Source organism: Cavia porcellus, unplaced genomic scaffold (assembly GCF_034190915.1).
Source record: "Cavia porcellus strain 051 isolate PalLab524CR breed Dunkin Hartley unplaced genomic scaffold, mCavPor4.1 scaffold_25, whole genome shotgun sequence".
Taxonomy (NCBI): Eukaryota; Metazoa; Chordata; class Mammalia; order Rodentia; family Caviidae; genus Cavia; species Cavia porcellus.
Genome location: NW_026947508.1, coordinates 45866607 through 45883252, shown reverse-complemented (window position 1 = coordinate 45883252; position 16646 = coordinate 45866607). Strand labels below are relative to the sequence as shown.

Sequence of the window (16646 nt, the reverse complement as noted above, 5' to 3'; positions counted from 1 at the left end):
CCTCCTGTGCTTGTAGGTGAGCCTTTTAGGAGTGACTGGATCATGGGTGTGTGGTACTGGGTTAGTAGTCACTGATTGAGGTAACATAGTTCTGAGTATGGGTGATAGATTTACTGGAAGTGGGAAGACCACCTTGGGAATGGGTGGCATCAAACATAGCCACATAACATAACTCCATCAAACATAGATGGAGTAAAAGAGACAGAAGGGAGGCCTTGTGCTGCTGCCTGCTACCCCATGGGCAGTTTCTTCTCCGCCATGCCCCTCTAATCCTGCCTTAGAAAAAGATGACTGTGGGCTGAAACCTCTACAAACTATGGGCTAAAATAAACCTTTCCTCTAACTTATGGGTGTTGGGCATTTTGTCCCAGCAACAAGAAAGAAACTAAGACATCCAAGTATCAGACTATTTCAGTGCTCCTATTCAGGTAAGCCTTAAGTAGTACCCTAACACTATACCTTGCTTCATATCAAACAGGTGTTGTCACCACTCACACCATAATTACCATTATCTCTTACTAAACCTAATTATGAATTTAATTTATCATAGGTATGTAAGCATGAAAAAAACAGTACAGTATATATAGACTGGTACTGTACCCAGGTTCAGGTGTCCACTGGGTCCTAGAATGTATTCCCTGCAAATAAGGGGGAACTACTGCACATATTTTCCTCCTTTCCATTTCAACATCTCGAAAACATAGGAATCTTAATCTCACAAAGCCAGATGTTACAGTTTGTATCTTAAATGCCTCCCAGAGGCCTATATGCTAGAGGCTTGGTTGCTTTGCAGCACCGAGAGGTAGTGGAACTTGAGTAGGTAGGAGCTCTTAAAAGTAACTGCAGGTATGCTCTGAAGCGCATAACAGGGTCCTAGTATCCCTCCCCTCTTCTGGTTCTCCTTTCTTTCTTCCCCTTTTCCTTCTCCCTCTCCCTCCTTCCTGGCCACCATGAAGTGAGCAATGTGGCTTCACCATCCCTGCCCTGAATAGGCCCAGAAGCAAAGAGCTGACAACCAGAACTAAAACCTCCAAAACTGTGAGCCTTTTTATGTTTTAGTATTAGGTGGAGTCTAACTTTGGCCTCTTAGAATGCTGGCATTACAGGAAGCACTTACCACCACATACTTCTTTCCTTTTTAAAGCTGATTTTCACAAGTGTTTTATTAAACAGAAGCTGATTAACACACCAGATGACTAAAATCTCATGAGGGATGAAGAAAAATGTTCTCTGGCCATTTTACCACTTGAATAAATACAATATAAAATGGTGCAATAAATTATATTAAAATGTTAATAAAATGTATTTAGGAAATAGTATCTCAAGGAAAAGGAGGAAAAGAAAAAGGAAGGGAAAAGAAAAATACTAAATTTGTATAAACATACTTAGGATAGCTAAGATGACTGTACTACAAATTCTAAGTTTGTAGAACAAAGCAGTTAACATTCATAGGGTTGGAACAATTTTGCATGTTTGTGTCAGGTGACCTGACACAAAACTCTTGAAGGTCACTATGTAAAATAACAACCTTAGTTCTGTTCCTACCACTATGTTCTGAAAGCCTGCATCATTATTGTTTTGGGCTCTTTGCTATTGTTGTTTATTTATCTTTTTTTGTTTCTTATTTTTCTAGTAATCTGTTTTGTTTTTTTTTCTCTCTAATGCACAAAGGATAAGTATACATATAGAGGCTTATACATGCCTAGAACTCCTTCTAAATAGTTTATGAGAATCGATTATATTATGTGTGATGGAATAAACAGCTACTTTGAAGAAAAAGAGATATTATGGTATCCATTGCTGATTCTCTATTGTCATGCTATGAAATCTAGTAATGCTTCTAATTCTTGGTTCAGAGTGGTTTTAGCCTGCTTTGTGTTATTTAATTTCAACATACATGAAGATATGGACAGCTATTTTGAAGAGAACAAGACACATTATGGCAGCCATTGTTAATTTTCATATTGTCTGGTTTTGAAGACCTGTAATGCCTTCATTACTCTGTTCTGATCACTTTTATACTATTTTTTTGTATGAATTCATTGTGTGTGAGGATATAGACAACCATTTAAAAGAAAACAAGAGACACTGTGGTAGCCACTATAGATCTCCTGTTGTCTTGCTTTAAAATCTGTGTCACTTACATTGTTTTGTTTCTGATCTGCTTTGTTCTGTTTTGTTTTACCTTTTTCAAAATAAAAAAAAAATAATAAAGTGCATTTAGGATGTAGAACAAATGTGTCCAACTTGCACGGTACCCCCCCCCCTTTTTCAAGTGAAAAGGAAGTTAATGTGTAAGTAACAAAACTGCTTTTACTTTTTAATATTTTTATTACAACATTTAAAAATTTCTACGTGGTAGAGTCATGATAAAATAATTCTACTCATGTCAAATATACATATGCACCGAAACATAAAATAGTTGTTAGAAAAGCAACTTTCCAAAACACAAAGCCAGGTATGATAGTGCATACCTGTAATCCCAGCACTTGGGAGGCTGATGCAGGAGGATCACAGGGACTTCAACGTCATTTCTGAACTACAAAGCAAGGCCCTGTCTAAAAAAAAAAAGAAAGAAAAAAAAAAAAAAACCAGAACAGTAGGATTTCAAGGCAGAATTTTTATTTTCTTCTTTCTACTAGATACACCTTTCACTACTGTTTGAATCTTTTTTTGAAAATTAGGGATCGGCAACATCTCTTTGACACCAACAGAACTATTCACTGTAAAGCTTTAATCATCACATGTATCAGAGAGAGCTCTAAGATAAAGAGTAAAAAGCACCTACAGGAGTGATGGCCTGGGTGATTACAAGACTTCTGCGAGTAAATGCAAGACTTGTGACTCGGAACAGAGACAGGCAAGGGAAAAAAAAACTCTCTCAATAGATTTATCTGTCTTCAAGAAAAGAGGATAGCATGGTATTTCTGGGGAGATAGTGAGTTAGGAGAGATATTTTTCAATTTAGGAAAGAAGTAATCCTTTTGGGTTGTTAATGAAAAAGCCAGTAATTCCTAAAATTCATATGGAAATTCAAAGGACCCAGAATAGCCTAAACAATCTTGGGGGAAAAAAACAAACAAAAAAACAACAAGGTTGGAGAGTAAATCAATGGATTATAATTGATGGTCTAAACATAAACCATCACATTTGCAGTTAATTGATTGTCAACAAAGATGCTGCATTGGTTGAGAGATTATCTGTCCCCAGCAGTTCATGCGCTGACAGCTTGTTGGTCAGCATAAAAGAATGAAGAGTAGGGTCCTAGAGGGAGCTATGGTCCTGGGCACACCACCCTCAGAAGGAATCAACGCCCAGCTCACAGAAGCAGGTTAGTAACTACAAAGCATTGTGTGTGTTGGGTCTCCTCTCCATGTACCCACTTGCCACTCTGGCTCATACTTCTGCCATGTGATGCCATCTACCATAAAGCCTTGCTAGAAGTCATACAGATGTCTGGGCCCTACTCTTGGACATCTGGAACTATGAGTTAAATAAATAAATCTTTTTCATAATTTATCTAGCCTTAGGTATTTTATTATAGCAACACTAAATGAGCTAAGACAAAAGCCAAGACAACTGAACAGAACAAGCACAGTCTTTTCCACAAATGGTACTGGGGTAACTAGATACATTCAAAAGATTTCTATACCATATTTTTAAAAATTAACTAAGAATGGATCAACAAGCTAAACATATAGTTAAAACTGTAAAACACTTAGAAAAATAAAACTTTGTGACTTTAAGCAACGACTCTCAGATATGACACCAAAAGTAAAAGCAACAAGAGAATAAACTGGATATTTTGCGCTTCAGAAAAAACTATAAAGAAAGTAAAAAACCAGGGTTTGAGGTTTAGCTAAGTAGAACACCTGCTTAGCATGCATGAAGTCTTGGATTCAATCCCCAGCCACATATACACACACATCCCTATGCATATACAAAAATTAAAAAAAAAAAAAACAAAAACAGAAGAAGCTCACAAAATAGAAAAGATATTTGCAAAATGAATATCTAATGAGGGTTTTATATCTAGAAAACAGAAAACTCTTACAATGATAAAAGAAACCTAATTTTAACATAGGCAAAGGCTTTGAACACATTTCTCCTGAGAGATACACAATGATCAATAAGCACTTGAAAAGATGCTTAATGTCAACAGTCATAAGGAAGATGCAGATCAAAATCACAAGATACTATTGCACTTCTCTTAGGATACAGGGCAGATAACAAATGTTGGTAAGGATGTAGAGAAATTGGAACCATACTACTGATAGTAGGGATGCCAGACAGTGCAGCTGCTTTAGAAAAGAGACTTAAAAAAAAAAAAAAGGATCGAGTTATATCGTGTACAGGTACAAAATTCCTATAATGAATGTAATCATTATGTATACCTAAAATGTACCAGTAAGCCTAATAAAAATAAAATTTTCAAAAATACAATAAAGTTAGTAAGAAGGAAAACAATTTATCAAATAACTTATTACTACCAGTGAAACTGCCTGCATGGTTGGGGATGTAGTTCAGTGGTACAGCATTTACCCAGCATATAAGACACCCTAGATTCATGCTCTAGCATGGCAAAAAATAAAAGGAAAGAAACAAGAACAGAAGGAAGGAGGGAAGAAGGGAGAAGAAAGACAAAACTGCTTGAAATAACAAGAACTGATTGTGCTAGTTTGATCTGACACACAAAGCAAACCATTCCACATAGTTCTTCATATAAATTCAATCAGGTATTTTACCAACCATAGAAGCACATATATTTGCTGTTTGTATGTTCTGCACCACTTACAAGGCTGTGTAAACTAGAATTCCAAACAGCTTTCGGCAACTCATCTCTAAATTATTCCCTAGAATAATGTGCTACACTGTGGGGTTTGTACTAATATAATGTTCAGTACCAATTCCATCAAGGAAGCTACAAGCTCATTGTAAAGATTAAAACTAAAATTGTTACTAGATATGATTAATTATAACAAATGTAAAAGGAGTAAATGCCCAAAAGAATTGAGTGGGTAGCACCCATCTGAAATCCCAGTTACCCAAGATGTTAACACAGAATTGCAAAGCTTGGTGGGTTGTTTTTCATGATATTGGGTATTGAACCCAGGCCTTTGTACTGAACTACATCCCACCCGCTTTAATTTTCATTTTGAGACAGGGCCTCATTAAGTTGTTAAGATTGCCCAGGCCAGGCTTGAAGTTGAAATTCTTCCTCTCTCAGACTCTCAGAGTGCTGGGATTATAGGACAGGTGTGCAGCGCACAGTCCGGGTAGTCAAAATTTGAGGCCTGCCTGGGTAATTTAGGGAGAGCCTGTCTCAAAATAAAAAATGTAAAGAGGGGCAGGGATATAGCTTAGTGGGTACAATGCCCATGAGTTTGATCCCTGGAATGATAAAAATTAATAAGTAAATAATCTTTTAAATGTCGAAAAGAATTATGACTAAGGTTCAAGTGGTAGAAAAGGGAAAAATGAAACCTAACCACAGTGCTCAAAATCAAAAGACAGAAAATTTCTACTTATTTCTGCCTATTACTTACAGCCTTACAGTATGTTTACTTTTCAGAGCACTATAAAACAACTTATCTCCTCCCTCCCCCAACCAAGCACTCTACCATTAAGCAACATCCTCTGCCTTTTTTTTTGAGACATAACCTTGCTAAATCATCTAGGCTGGCCTCAAATTTGCAATGCTCTTGCCTCAGTCTCCCAAATATCCAGCACAATTTACCTTTTGTTCTTTTCACAATCATAAAACTATTTTAAAAGTCTTGCACTACAGGTTAAATATTCCTACCTCCAAAAGCTGAAATCTAAAATGGTCCCAACGTAGAACTTTTTTTTTTTTTTTTAAGAGAAAAAAGATAGGAAAAAAAAAAAAAAAAGCAGTGAAAGGGTACAAATAATACAGGATTTCAAGAAAAAAATTATACATTAAGAAATCACTAGTTAATAGGCCACACACCATCATCCTAGAAACAGCTGTCCAAATTACACAATTAAAGCATATAAAGTGGACATTCATACAGTGAGATTGCAGAGAGTTCCGTTCAATGATCCAACAAAAGCTCAGTAGTATGGTTTCCATCCTACACACTCAAACATACATGCAGTTATATCCCTTAGACCACCTTCTTTTCCTCTCTTTTTTACAATAACAGTTACACTTTTTGGGTTTTTTTTTACTCCCACAGTTCTGATTACTTTTTTTTTTTTGGAAGAGAATAAAACCTAACATGACTAAACATAGAAACTTTTTAAGCACTAATGTGAGACAAGTAGAAAGTCTGACCTCATGAGATGAGTCTCTGTGAAGAAGGGAGTAGCAACACACATCTGTAACCTCAGTGACACAGGACTTCCAAAGGATGTAAGGGAAATACTGTAACTCCCAACCTGTGAGATGTCCAGTACCCTGAGTTTGTGTTCCCAAAAATCAAAAAATGAATTCTAAAGAACAACAGAGGCTAAGAGTAGGAAATCTTGAGCAGCAGTCAAGCTGGCCAGGAGAGAACCTGGTAGCAGTGCCCTCCCAAGCGCAAACAGCAGTTAAACTGAGTGACCGAAAACCAGAAGTAGGGCCCTCCCAGTGAAGTCATTCTGTGCACAGGCAGCGAGAAAAGATCCCCTTCCCCAAGCAACTGGCTGATTCTAAGGAACACAGGCTGAGATGACAGCAACTGAGATAAAGAAAGAACTTAATACTTGCATTGTTTGATTTTGCAGACCTAAAGCAGTTACTCTGAGCACCTTTAGAGGACAACACTATGCAATATGGTAACTATCGTGGATTGCCTACTGTCTTGTTTTTGAAGTCCAATATTATATTCATTGTTTTGTTTTATTCCCTTTAAAATAAAACAATTAAAAAGTAAGAAATTTTATTGCGGAAGAGACAAGAAATGGCATGAGTGGGCTGGCAAGGAGCCCACTTCTCAAAAAGTTTTATAGAGCAAAATCATGACAGGGAATACAACATGGGACAAGACTAAAATCAAGCAATAAGAATACAAGTATAGCCACTTAGGTAATGATCCAATGATGAAATGGGTTATGTGGCAAGTGTACATGGAAAGGACAAGGATCTTTTTGGAAAGAGAAGGGTCAGAAGGTCCTGGTCATCCACCTGGGTGACTGATGTCTATTTAGGTTTTATGTGACCAGGTGATACCAATTATAGCATATTGATTGCTTATCCCTTAGTGAGGTACGTAGGCCTGGTCACTGTATCTTTATCTTGAGGCCTGGCTCTCAATGGATGCCATACCTGTAAGGTGTTCTCAGCCTAGCTGGGCACGGTGGCTCATGCCTATAATCCCAGCACTCAGGAGGGTGAGGCAGGAGGATCATTACAAGTTCGAGACCAGCCTGGGTTACAAAGTGAGCTCAAGGCCAGCCTGAACTACACAGAGAGACCCTGTTTCAAAAAAAAAAAAAAAGGTGTTCTCAACCTCTGAATTGACTGCCTATAATGCTTCTATCTAACTTAGCTATCTGTAATACCAGCACTCAGAAGACCGTCAAGTTCCTGGTTTAAGGCAAGAGGATTCCAGGATTTAAGGCTAACCTAGACTACATAGTTAATACCATGCCAACCTGGGCTACAGAGCAAGACATTGTGCCCAAAGGGGATGAGGGAGCCAGGTGTGGTGGTGTATGCCTGTAATCCCAGTACTCGGGAGGCTGAAGCAGGAGGATCATTGCAAGTTCGAGACCAGCCTGGGGTACAGTGAGCAAGGCCAATCTCAACTGCATAGTGAGACCTTGTCTCAAAAAACATTTAAAAAAAGGGGATGCGGGGGTGAGAGGAAGGGAGAGTAGCTCTGTAGGAAAGTAGTTGCTTACCATGTGTGAGGCCCTGGGTTCATCTCTAATACTGAAGAAAAAAATGCACATATCTGTAATACCAGCACTCAGGAGGCTTTGGCAGGATTGCCATAAATTTGAAGCCATTCTAGGTTACCTAGTAAGTTCAAGGACAATCTAAATTACAGAGTAAGACCCTACCTTATAAACGCCAAAAAAAAAAAAAGACTTAAACATTTATGGGTGATGACTATATAAATCATATTTTATAAACTCAGTGAGTTCCTCAGACAACCTATTTAACCTTTAACTTGACCTTAGTAATTCCTTTTTCTAGTACTCAAAACCATTGTTCTAAAAATTTATAGCACTCTTTAAATTTTTTTTTTTTTTTTTGATACAGAGTCTCTCTATGTTGCCCAGGCTGGCCTCAAACTGGCAGCAATCCTACTGCCTGAACCTCCTGAGTGCTATGCCCAACAAATGCTTTTGTTTTTAACATGGATCACATTCCTATATTTAAGCTTACTCTTATGTTAGAAGGCCTTCCCCTCTATTCCATACATGTGTGCACTTTCCACAAAGGAAAACACCTCATGTTCACTTTGGCAGCACACACACACAAGAAAAACACCTTGAATACACTTGTCTATTTCTTACCTCCTGTCTACACTTCAAGCTACTCCAATTTGCTTTCCACTCCCCACTCAGTAGAAGTTGCCCTCCTTACTATGTGGATCATGTCCAAGGTGACAAGTACTAGACTATTCAATCATCTCAGCAGTATTCAGGCCAACCCACTCTCTCACAATGGCCACATTCTTCTGGGTTTTCTTTTATCTAAGGCTGTCCCTCTTTACTCTACTGTGCAAGCTTCTTTACCTGCTAATTCCTTAAAGATGACTGTGACATGGTGGTATAAGCCTATAATCCCAGCACTGAGGAGGCTGAGGCAGGAGGATTGTTGTGAACTTGAGGCCAGCCTTCACTATACAAGTTCAAGGGTATCCTGAACTACACAGGGAGACCCTGTCTGGGAAAAAAAAAAAAAAAAAGACTGTGGTCATTTATAATCTGGTCATAAATTCTCCTTCAGAAGATATAGCCTAATTCTTCTCCCCAAGAGTAATGATCCCATCCACAGAACTGAGCTGAACATAACAACTAATTTCTAATGATCAGAATAAGGTGGAAGTGACCGGCTGGGACTAGCTCATAAGCAGCATCACACTTTCCTCCTTGATCTCACTTGGGTTGCACTCTACAGGCAAGGCCAGCTGACCTGCCATGATACCCAAGACACCACCCATGGTTGTAATGTGTAAAGCTGGGTCTCAAGATAACAATGGGTACCTCATGAGGAACTAAGGCCACCTTCTGACAGCCAGCATGGAACTGAGGCTTTGAGTTAGCTACCATGTGACAACCACCGGTTTTTCTTTATCTGTTCCTTCCATGCAGCTCAAAACAAAACCTTGATATCAAATGCTTCTTCCCAGCTGTGCTACATAGTGAGTTCAAAGCTAGCCTGAACTACATAGCAAGACCTTGGCTCAAAAAAAAAGAATGATCAAACTCTTCTTCCCCTTTCATTCATATCCAATCGACCACTAAATCATTTCAAAACCAATCTCTTAATCATTTCTCTGTAACAAACGCACTTTTAAAAAATACAGCAAGGCATAATGGTGTAAGCCTATAATTCCAGCACTCAGGAGGCTAAGGCAAGAGGATCACTGCAAGTTCAAGGGCTGGGCTACAGGGCTGGCCTGGGCTACAAGGCTGGCCTGGGCTACAAGGCTGGCCTGGACTACAAATCAAGAGCCTGTCTTAAAAACAAAACACAGTCCACCTGAACCTATTAATTTTAACATCCTAGAGACTATCATAATATTATAAACAGCTAAATTAGAAATATTACAGGCACTTAGATGGGGCTAGGCCCAGTCAGTGCAGAAGATAAGAACACATTACAACCATGGGTGGAGGCACTTGTTGGAAGCTGGGTCTCAAGATAACAATGGAATGTCTACACCTGCATACCTCTTCCAGTGATATAAACAAGATACTATAATCAATATTCTAAATAGGAATCAATCATCTAAGTAGGGACCAGGGTCTCTTGACCTACCTCTTCCCAAAAACATCCTGTTTCTTTCTGTGTACACCTGCTACATGACTTACCTTTCCACTGAATCAACATTACCTAAATGGCTATAAATGGAATCTTATTGGTTGATTACAGTTTTGTCCCGTGTCACACCCACCTTGTAATTTTGTACGCACCTCACCATTTTGCTCAATAAAACCTCCTCTGGCTGGGCATGGTAGAACACACCTGAAATCCAGCACTTGGGAGGCTGAGGCAGGAGGATTCTTGTAAGTTTGAGACCAGTTTATAGCTGGGCTCCAAAGTAAGCTGAAGGCCACCCTGAACTGCACAGTGAGACGCTGTCTCAAAAAGACTTTTTTAAAAAAGCCTCCTCTGTAAATTGGAGTCTGCGGCAACCCACTTTTTGGGTTCTCTCCTGTCTCTCTCAGGAGCTGTCCTTCCTCAAAATTTCCTCTCTTAGGGGCTGGGGATTTTTCTCAGCAGCATAAGCGCCTGCCTTGCAAGCAGGCAGTCATGAGTTCGATCCCTGGTACTGATAAAAAGGAAAAAGACAAAAAAAAAATTTTTTTTCCTCTTAACCGCCACTGTTCCTCATAATTCATACTTCAATTTTGGGGAACACAAATTCAAGGGTATCAGATATCTTGCAGGTTAGGAGTTATAATACTTCTCTATCATCTTGCAGTCCTGTATCAATCATATGCCTCTTGAACATATTTCACCTATGAAATATTTTTGCTCAGAAAAAATCTGATTAAGCTTCTAATTCATATTATCAGTTTAAAGGAAATACAGAGGACAAAGGAACATGTTTGAATATATTAAAAGGATGCCTCCAACCAAACCCAGAATGTGGAAAATTCCACTGAGCAAATAACCTGGTTTCTTAACTAAATGCCAAAGAAAAAAGGAAGGACAGAATGCCAGAAAAAAAAGGAGGGACAGAAAGAGGAGGGAATAAATGACAGAGAAAAAAGGGGGCTCTATAAACGGAAACATACAAATTGTATGAACCAATCTTGTTTGGAATCCTGACTCAAGTCAAAACACAAAAAAACTGCACCGACTGAGATAGGTATTTTGATAGAGAAATCTTAACTCTTAGTGACAAATACTTAAATATTCACAATGAAACAGAGTAATATAATATTCAGGAACTCTTTAAGATAAGCCAATGTAGGAAGGAGGAGTTGATGGGAACATGAATCAGATGTTCCTCTCTCACTGCTCCCTAATTCACAGCTCCAGCTCCTCCAAAAGCACTGATTCCCTTTGTCTCGAGCACTTTTCCCTCACTGGTCACATGGCTCCCTCTCCACTTATCATTTGAGTCACAACAAACCTGGTTCTTTCAGGAAACTTTTCCTATGCCCGCAGGACTGAGGCTCACAGGCTCTTGCAAACACTGTAGTGCTTCTCATCACAGCTCCTGCTCACTCACTCTACCCCTGCACACACTAGGTATTTTAAGAATATGGGCAAATTCTATCTTATTTGCCCCTTTAGCCCCACTTCCTAGCAAAATGCCTGGCACACAATAGGTACTCAGCAAACATTTAAGAAATCAACAAAGTCGAGTTTAAAAAATGAGGCAAAAAAAAAAGAAATCAACAAGACACCAAGTTTACTAATTTTATAACCTTCTAACTCCCCTCATATTTCACCTCCCTGGATCTTCCTTCCTTTCTCCTTTTTTTTTTTTTTTTGGTACCAGTGATTGAACTCATGATCTCACGCTTGCCAGTTAGGCACTTGTGCTAAATCCCTGGCTCTCTCCTTTACTTTTCTGACCATATTTCACATGAACACTTGTTCATTCACATAGTATTTCAACATTTATATCCTTAATGCTCCCTAGGCATCTCATTAAATTATAAAAATTCAACGGATCAATTTTGTGCTATAACTGAAGAAATCTTTACCTCCAGCCTGACCCATGCCTTCCAAATACCTTCTGAGCTCCATCTGCTATTACCTCCCAATTATACTTTTACATTGGAGATGCTCAGAAATTCTCAAAATTCTCCTAATGCACTTTATGTTCTCAGGCTTCATATAAATATAGACTGTATATATTTTCCCACTGGCTGAAATGCCCTTCTACACTAATCCTTCAGCTCTAATGTCTCTCTGGCCTTTTCTGCATAATGTACCACTAACGCTCTGTTCTTACCTTTTAAAACTCTTCTTATTTCTAATTGTACAATTTGTCATGTTTGAAATTATCTTAAGGGGTCTGCTCTGCTAGACTGTGAGTTACTCTTATGAAGAATTATTTCTTCACAGCCTATACAGTACAATACCTATTACAAAGTCAGCCCTGAAAAAGACTTGTGAAATAAACTACAATATATTAAGTTTCTAAGAGCCAGAGCCAGAGCTGAAAAGTGCCTAAATTTACTTTTCTAAAGCAGTTAGCTCCTCTGGTTCTGTTTTGGACAGAACAAAAATACAGTAAGCTCCTTTCCAAAAACAAAGGAATGGGTCGCAGGTGCAGCCCAGTGGTACAGGACTCACCAGTTCATGGCATCTCCACAGATCCTAACCCAACCCTGAGATCCTGTCACTATCAAAGCTCTTGCTCTCTAAAGCAAGAACATTGTCACTTAGTTCAGTTTCAGGGATACCCTAGAATAAATCAACAAACACAGAGCCAGATTAAAGAGCAGGTGATTTTGAGAACAAGGAATAAAGTGTCTTGGGCCTTTTATTACCTTGTTTAAAACAATGTACAACTGATTCAGGTATTTTTTCTACAACACATACTGCTAGCCCCATCAAAATCGTTCAATGTACCCTCAAATCCTTCAGAAATCGAATGTAGTGAAACAGTGCCCAAGTGAACAAAATTCACTGCCAACATTCAACTGTCTCACACTTCCTCTTTCAGGGAATACTTACACTTTTCCTAAGTTTCTTCCTCTAATTTGGGTTTGGGTGTCATTTTATTTTTATAAGATGGTACAATTTTTCTCTGCTGTCTCTCTGAAACTAAATACTTTAACACAGAAGAACAGGCAAAATAAGGGGGAAAATCATTCTAAACAGCCATTAGTGAGAAATATGATACCTCCTACCCTGGCAAGGATTATGTTTTCTAGAATTTAGTCTCAGAGGGCAGACTAAGTATTAAAGAGAAAAAAAAAAAAGTACTCACACTATATGAAAAGCCTGTATTTAGTCAGCAAGGCAAGCAGATATTTGGTCAAGCATTCAAAAACTAAAAGGACACAAAGGTAGAAAAAAGACATACATTAAAGTAGGTAAAACAGGAAAAAAGAATATTCTGAGCCTGATGTGGTGATGCATGCCTACAATCCCGGCTCTTGGGAGGCTAAGACAAGAAAATCTCCACAAGTTATAAGCCAGCCTGGGCTACATTAGTGAGTTCAAATGTGAGGTCAAAACCAGCCTGTATTACATAGCAAGAACCTCTCTCAAAAAAACAAAACCAAAAAGAAAGAAAGAAGGAAGGAAGAAAAGAAAGAAAGAAGAACAGAACAGAAAAAAATTAAAGAACATTTTGTCTGGATTAGGAGCTCCCAAAACCCAGCTTGGGACTCTCCAGTGCAAGCCTGGATTCAGAATCACACAAACTGTTTACAAATCAGATTCATTGTGCAACTCATAGAAATTAAACCTGGCATGGTTGGGCATGCATGTAATCCCAGCCCTTAGGAGGCTGAGGCAGGAGGACCACTGTGAGTCTGAGGCCAACCTGAGCTACATGAGTTCCAGGCCAGCTTGAACTACATAGTGAAACCCTATCTCAGGAAAGAAGGATGGAAGAAAGGAGGAGGCCAAGAGGGAAAGAGAAAATTACTGTAATCTGAACAAGTGGATAGTTTCCATGAGATTTTCCTATTACCACATCTACTGAAACCAATATTATTCTTCATTTGTCTGAGTCATAAGATTTCATACTCCTGAGTTTTCAGGATATGATGTTCAGTGGCTTTACTTCAGTGCCTACCTAGACATAATCTTGAACAGTAAGTTTATGACTCATTAAGGTTTGCTTTCCCCTTAAAAATGATGGGGATGCTGGGTGGTGACACATACATACAGTCCCAGCACTGTGAAGGCTGAGGTAGGATTGCTGGTGTTTGAGGTTAGCCCAGGCTCCATAGTGAGTTCAAGGCTGGCCTGAACTTCAAGCAAAACCCTGTCCACAAAGAAATGAAGCTGATGGTGAACACCTGTAATCCCAGCACTCTAGGAGGCTGAGTCAGAAGAATCAAAAACTAAACATTTAGCAAGTCCTGCCTCAAAATAAAAAAGGACCTGGGTATGTAGCTCAGTGCCAATGAGCAGTTAAAAAAAAAAAAAAACCACAATCTCAAAGAAAGGAAGTTTACATTTGAATGATGAAAATAATATTTTACTCTTACAGGCTTAGTAACCTATAGCTTTTTCCCCTTCTATACTGAAAGTGAAGTTTAATGAAAAAAGTCAAAAAAATCAAGAACTTGGCATCCTGATTCCACCATCTACTGCTAGCTATGTGATCTTCAGCTAACTACTTAAAAGCCTGGAGCTTCATATTCCAACGCTATAAAACTGGGATATAAATGAGGATAATGAATACCTATCCTATAGGCTTATCAAATTTAAAATGAATTCAGGAACTGGGCGTGGTGGCTTACGCCTGTAATCCTAGCACTTGGGAGACGACCAGCTTGGGCTACAAAGTGAGTTCAAGGCCAGCCAGAACTGCATAGAGAGACCCTGTCTCAAAAAGACCAAAAAAAAAAAAAAAAAAAAAGAATTCAGGAACCCACTGGACTAGAATAAAAGCTCCTGGGAAGAGAAACAATTTCAACACTGCTGATTTTTTTTTTTTTTTTTATCAGTACCAGGGATCAAACTCACGACTGCCTGCTCGCAAGGCAGGCGCTTATGCCACTGAGTTAAATCCCCGGCCCCAACACTGCTGATTCTTGCTGGCAAGGAAATGCACATACCGGGAGCCTAATAATATTTTTTAATACATGAGTAATTTTGTGTCCCCATTCCACATCAACATGAACTCTTCTTCCATAATTGTCCTTTCTTTTGTTATTTTCTAAAGCCTTGATGACTTCTATTTTATCTTTTAAGTGGTTTTCTCCCTCACACTGGTTAATCATTATTAACAGCACCATTTTTAGAAAGTACCTTCATAAGTAATTTCTCCCTCTAATACTACCCACCTTTCATTTTAAAGCGATGAGGATGGAGAGGGCAATCAGAATGCAAGATTCACAGCAATTCACGACTTGCCCGGTGGTTCGTGTTGACAGCAGTAAAGTCCTGGACTCAGCCTTCCTCAGAATAAACTTTCGGGGCACACCGCATTATACCTCTAAGCTAACTAACGGCATAAAGCGCGCAGGGAAGCCTCTACTCTGAGAAGTTAAGGCGTCGGTTACAGTCGCTGAAAAGAGGGGTGCGTCCCTCAAAGAAGACACCTAACCTGGACACTCAAGAGGATTTCGGACCCCTTTCCGTTTTACTCGAGGGTCACCTCTGGACCTCTCCAGATTCGTTTAACCACTGGCTTCAAGAAAGCAGATCTCTATGATCCCCAGAGGGGAGCAAAGAGGTGCGGTCGCCTGTGGGGCCTGAAAGCACAGTAGAAAGTCCATGAATACGTGTAGAGACCGCATTCACCACAGACTGGACCCTCTGAACAGTAACTATAACCAGTCATAACCACTCAACCACGCCGGACCCCACAACAGCTTAACAGTAGACCCTAAAATGAAACCAGGCTCACCCCTAACCCATAAATCAGACAACCAGTGCCAACTTATTGGCTGCGCCCGCGTCTCTTTCACCGTAATTGGCTATCCCGCACACCAGACCCTCCTCCCAAGGGAAACCTCTAGTACGGCGGCACCCCCAGTTTAGCAACCTTAAGCCGGCCACCCAGAACCCAGGGCCCCACCTCCATCAGGGAACTCGGTCTCCGAGTCGCTCTGAGCTTTGCCCTCCGGGCACTCACCGTGTAGTAGGACAGAAGCCCTGCGTTGTAGTCGAGCACGAACCAACGGTACTGCCAGCCTTTCATCACGTTAGTCCATTTACTCAGCGGCCCTTCCACGATGGACGCCATCTTGGGAGCCGCCAATGACAACAAACGACCTGACGTCACTCGCCTATAAGGCATTCAGAATGAGGGGCGGGGCTTCCGGGGTGGGCGGGGCCAGCGATGGTTGCTGTTTGCGGTCAAGAGAGCCACGCCCCCAGCGAGCAAGGTTTCTCTGGACTCCTATTGTGTGCAGGATCCCGGGTTTGGATGACCAGAGTGAAAACGTGAATACCGCTGTTCAGATCATTTGTTCACAAAAGCAGTTGTACAGGTGATAATGCTACCTTCCGCTTCCGAAAGACTTCACAATAAATGTGTGCATTTGCTGTACAAATATATTCATTTAATAAGCACTTTCTAGGCTGAGAATATACCAGAACTTTCATGGAGGGAGGGAAAATGCAGAAACAGACAATCAAATGATTGGCCAATGATATAATCACCATTTATAGTGTATTAAAAGTTGGCCCGGAGGCTGGAGATTTAGCTCAGCGGCATAAGCGCCTACCTTGCAAGCAAGCAGTCGTGAGTTCGATCCCTGGTACCGATAAAAAGGAAAAAGACAAAAAAAAAAAAGTTGGCCTGGCACTGTAGCCTGGCGAACACCTATAATCTCAGCATTTAGGAGGCTGAAACAGAAGGATCCCT

At 39.8% G+C, this 16646-nt stretch overlaps 1 protein-coding gene across 8 annotated transcripts in view; it reads right to left on the bottom strand.

Moving 5' to 3' along the window:
* Osbpl9 (oxysterol binding protein like 9) overlaps window positions 1-16076 on the bottom strand; it is a 173797-nt gene extending 157721 nt beyond the window's left edge. For 6 of the 8 annotated variants that reach the window (XM_063236500.1, XM_063236501.1, XM_005000521.4 and 3 more), the window contains exon 1: window positions 15912-16060. In XM_063236500.1, the coding sequence (XP_063092570.1) occupies window positions 15912-16022 (111 nt within the window). In that variant the 5' untranslated portion in view covers window positions 16023-16060. Of the gene's footprint in view, window positions 1-15911 lie in introns of all 8 variants that reach the window. The other 2 variants (XM_003463061.5, XM_003463060.5) reach the window with 1 other exon arrangement.
* Between the last annotated feature and the right edge of the window lie 570 nt (window positions 16077-16646).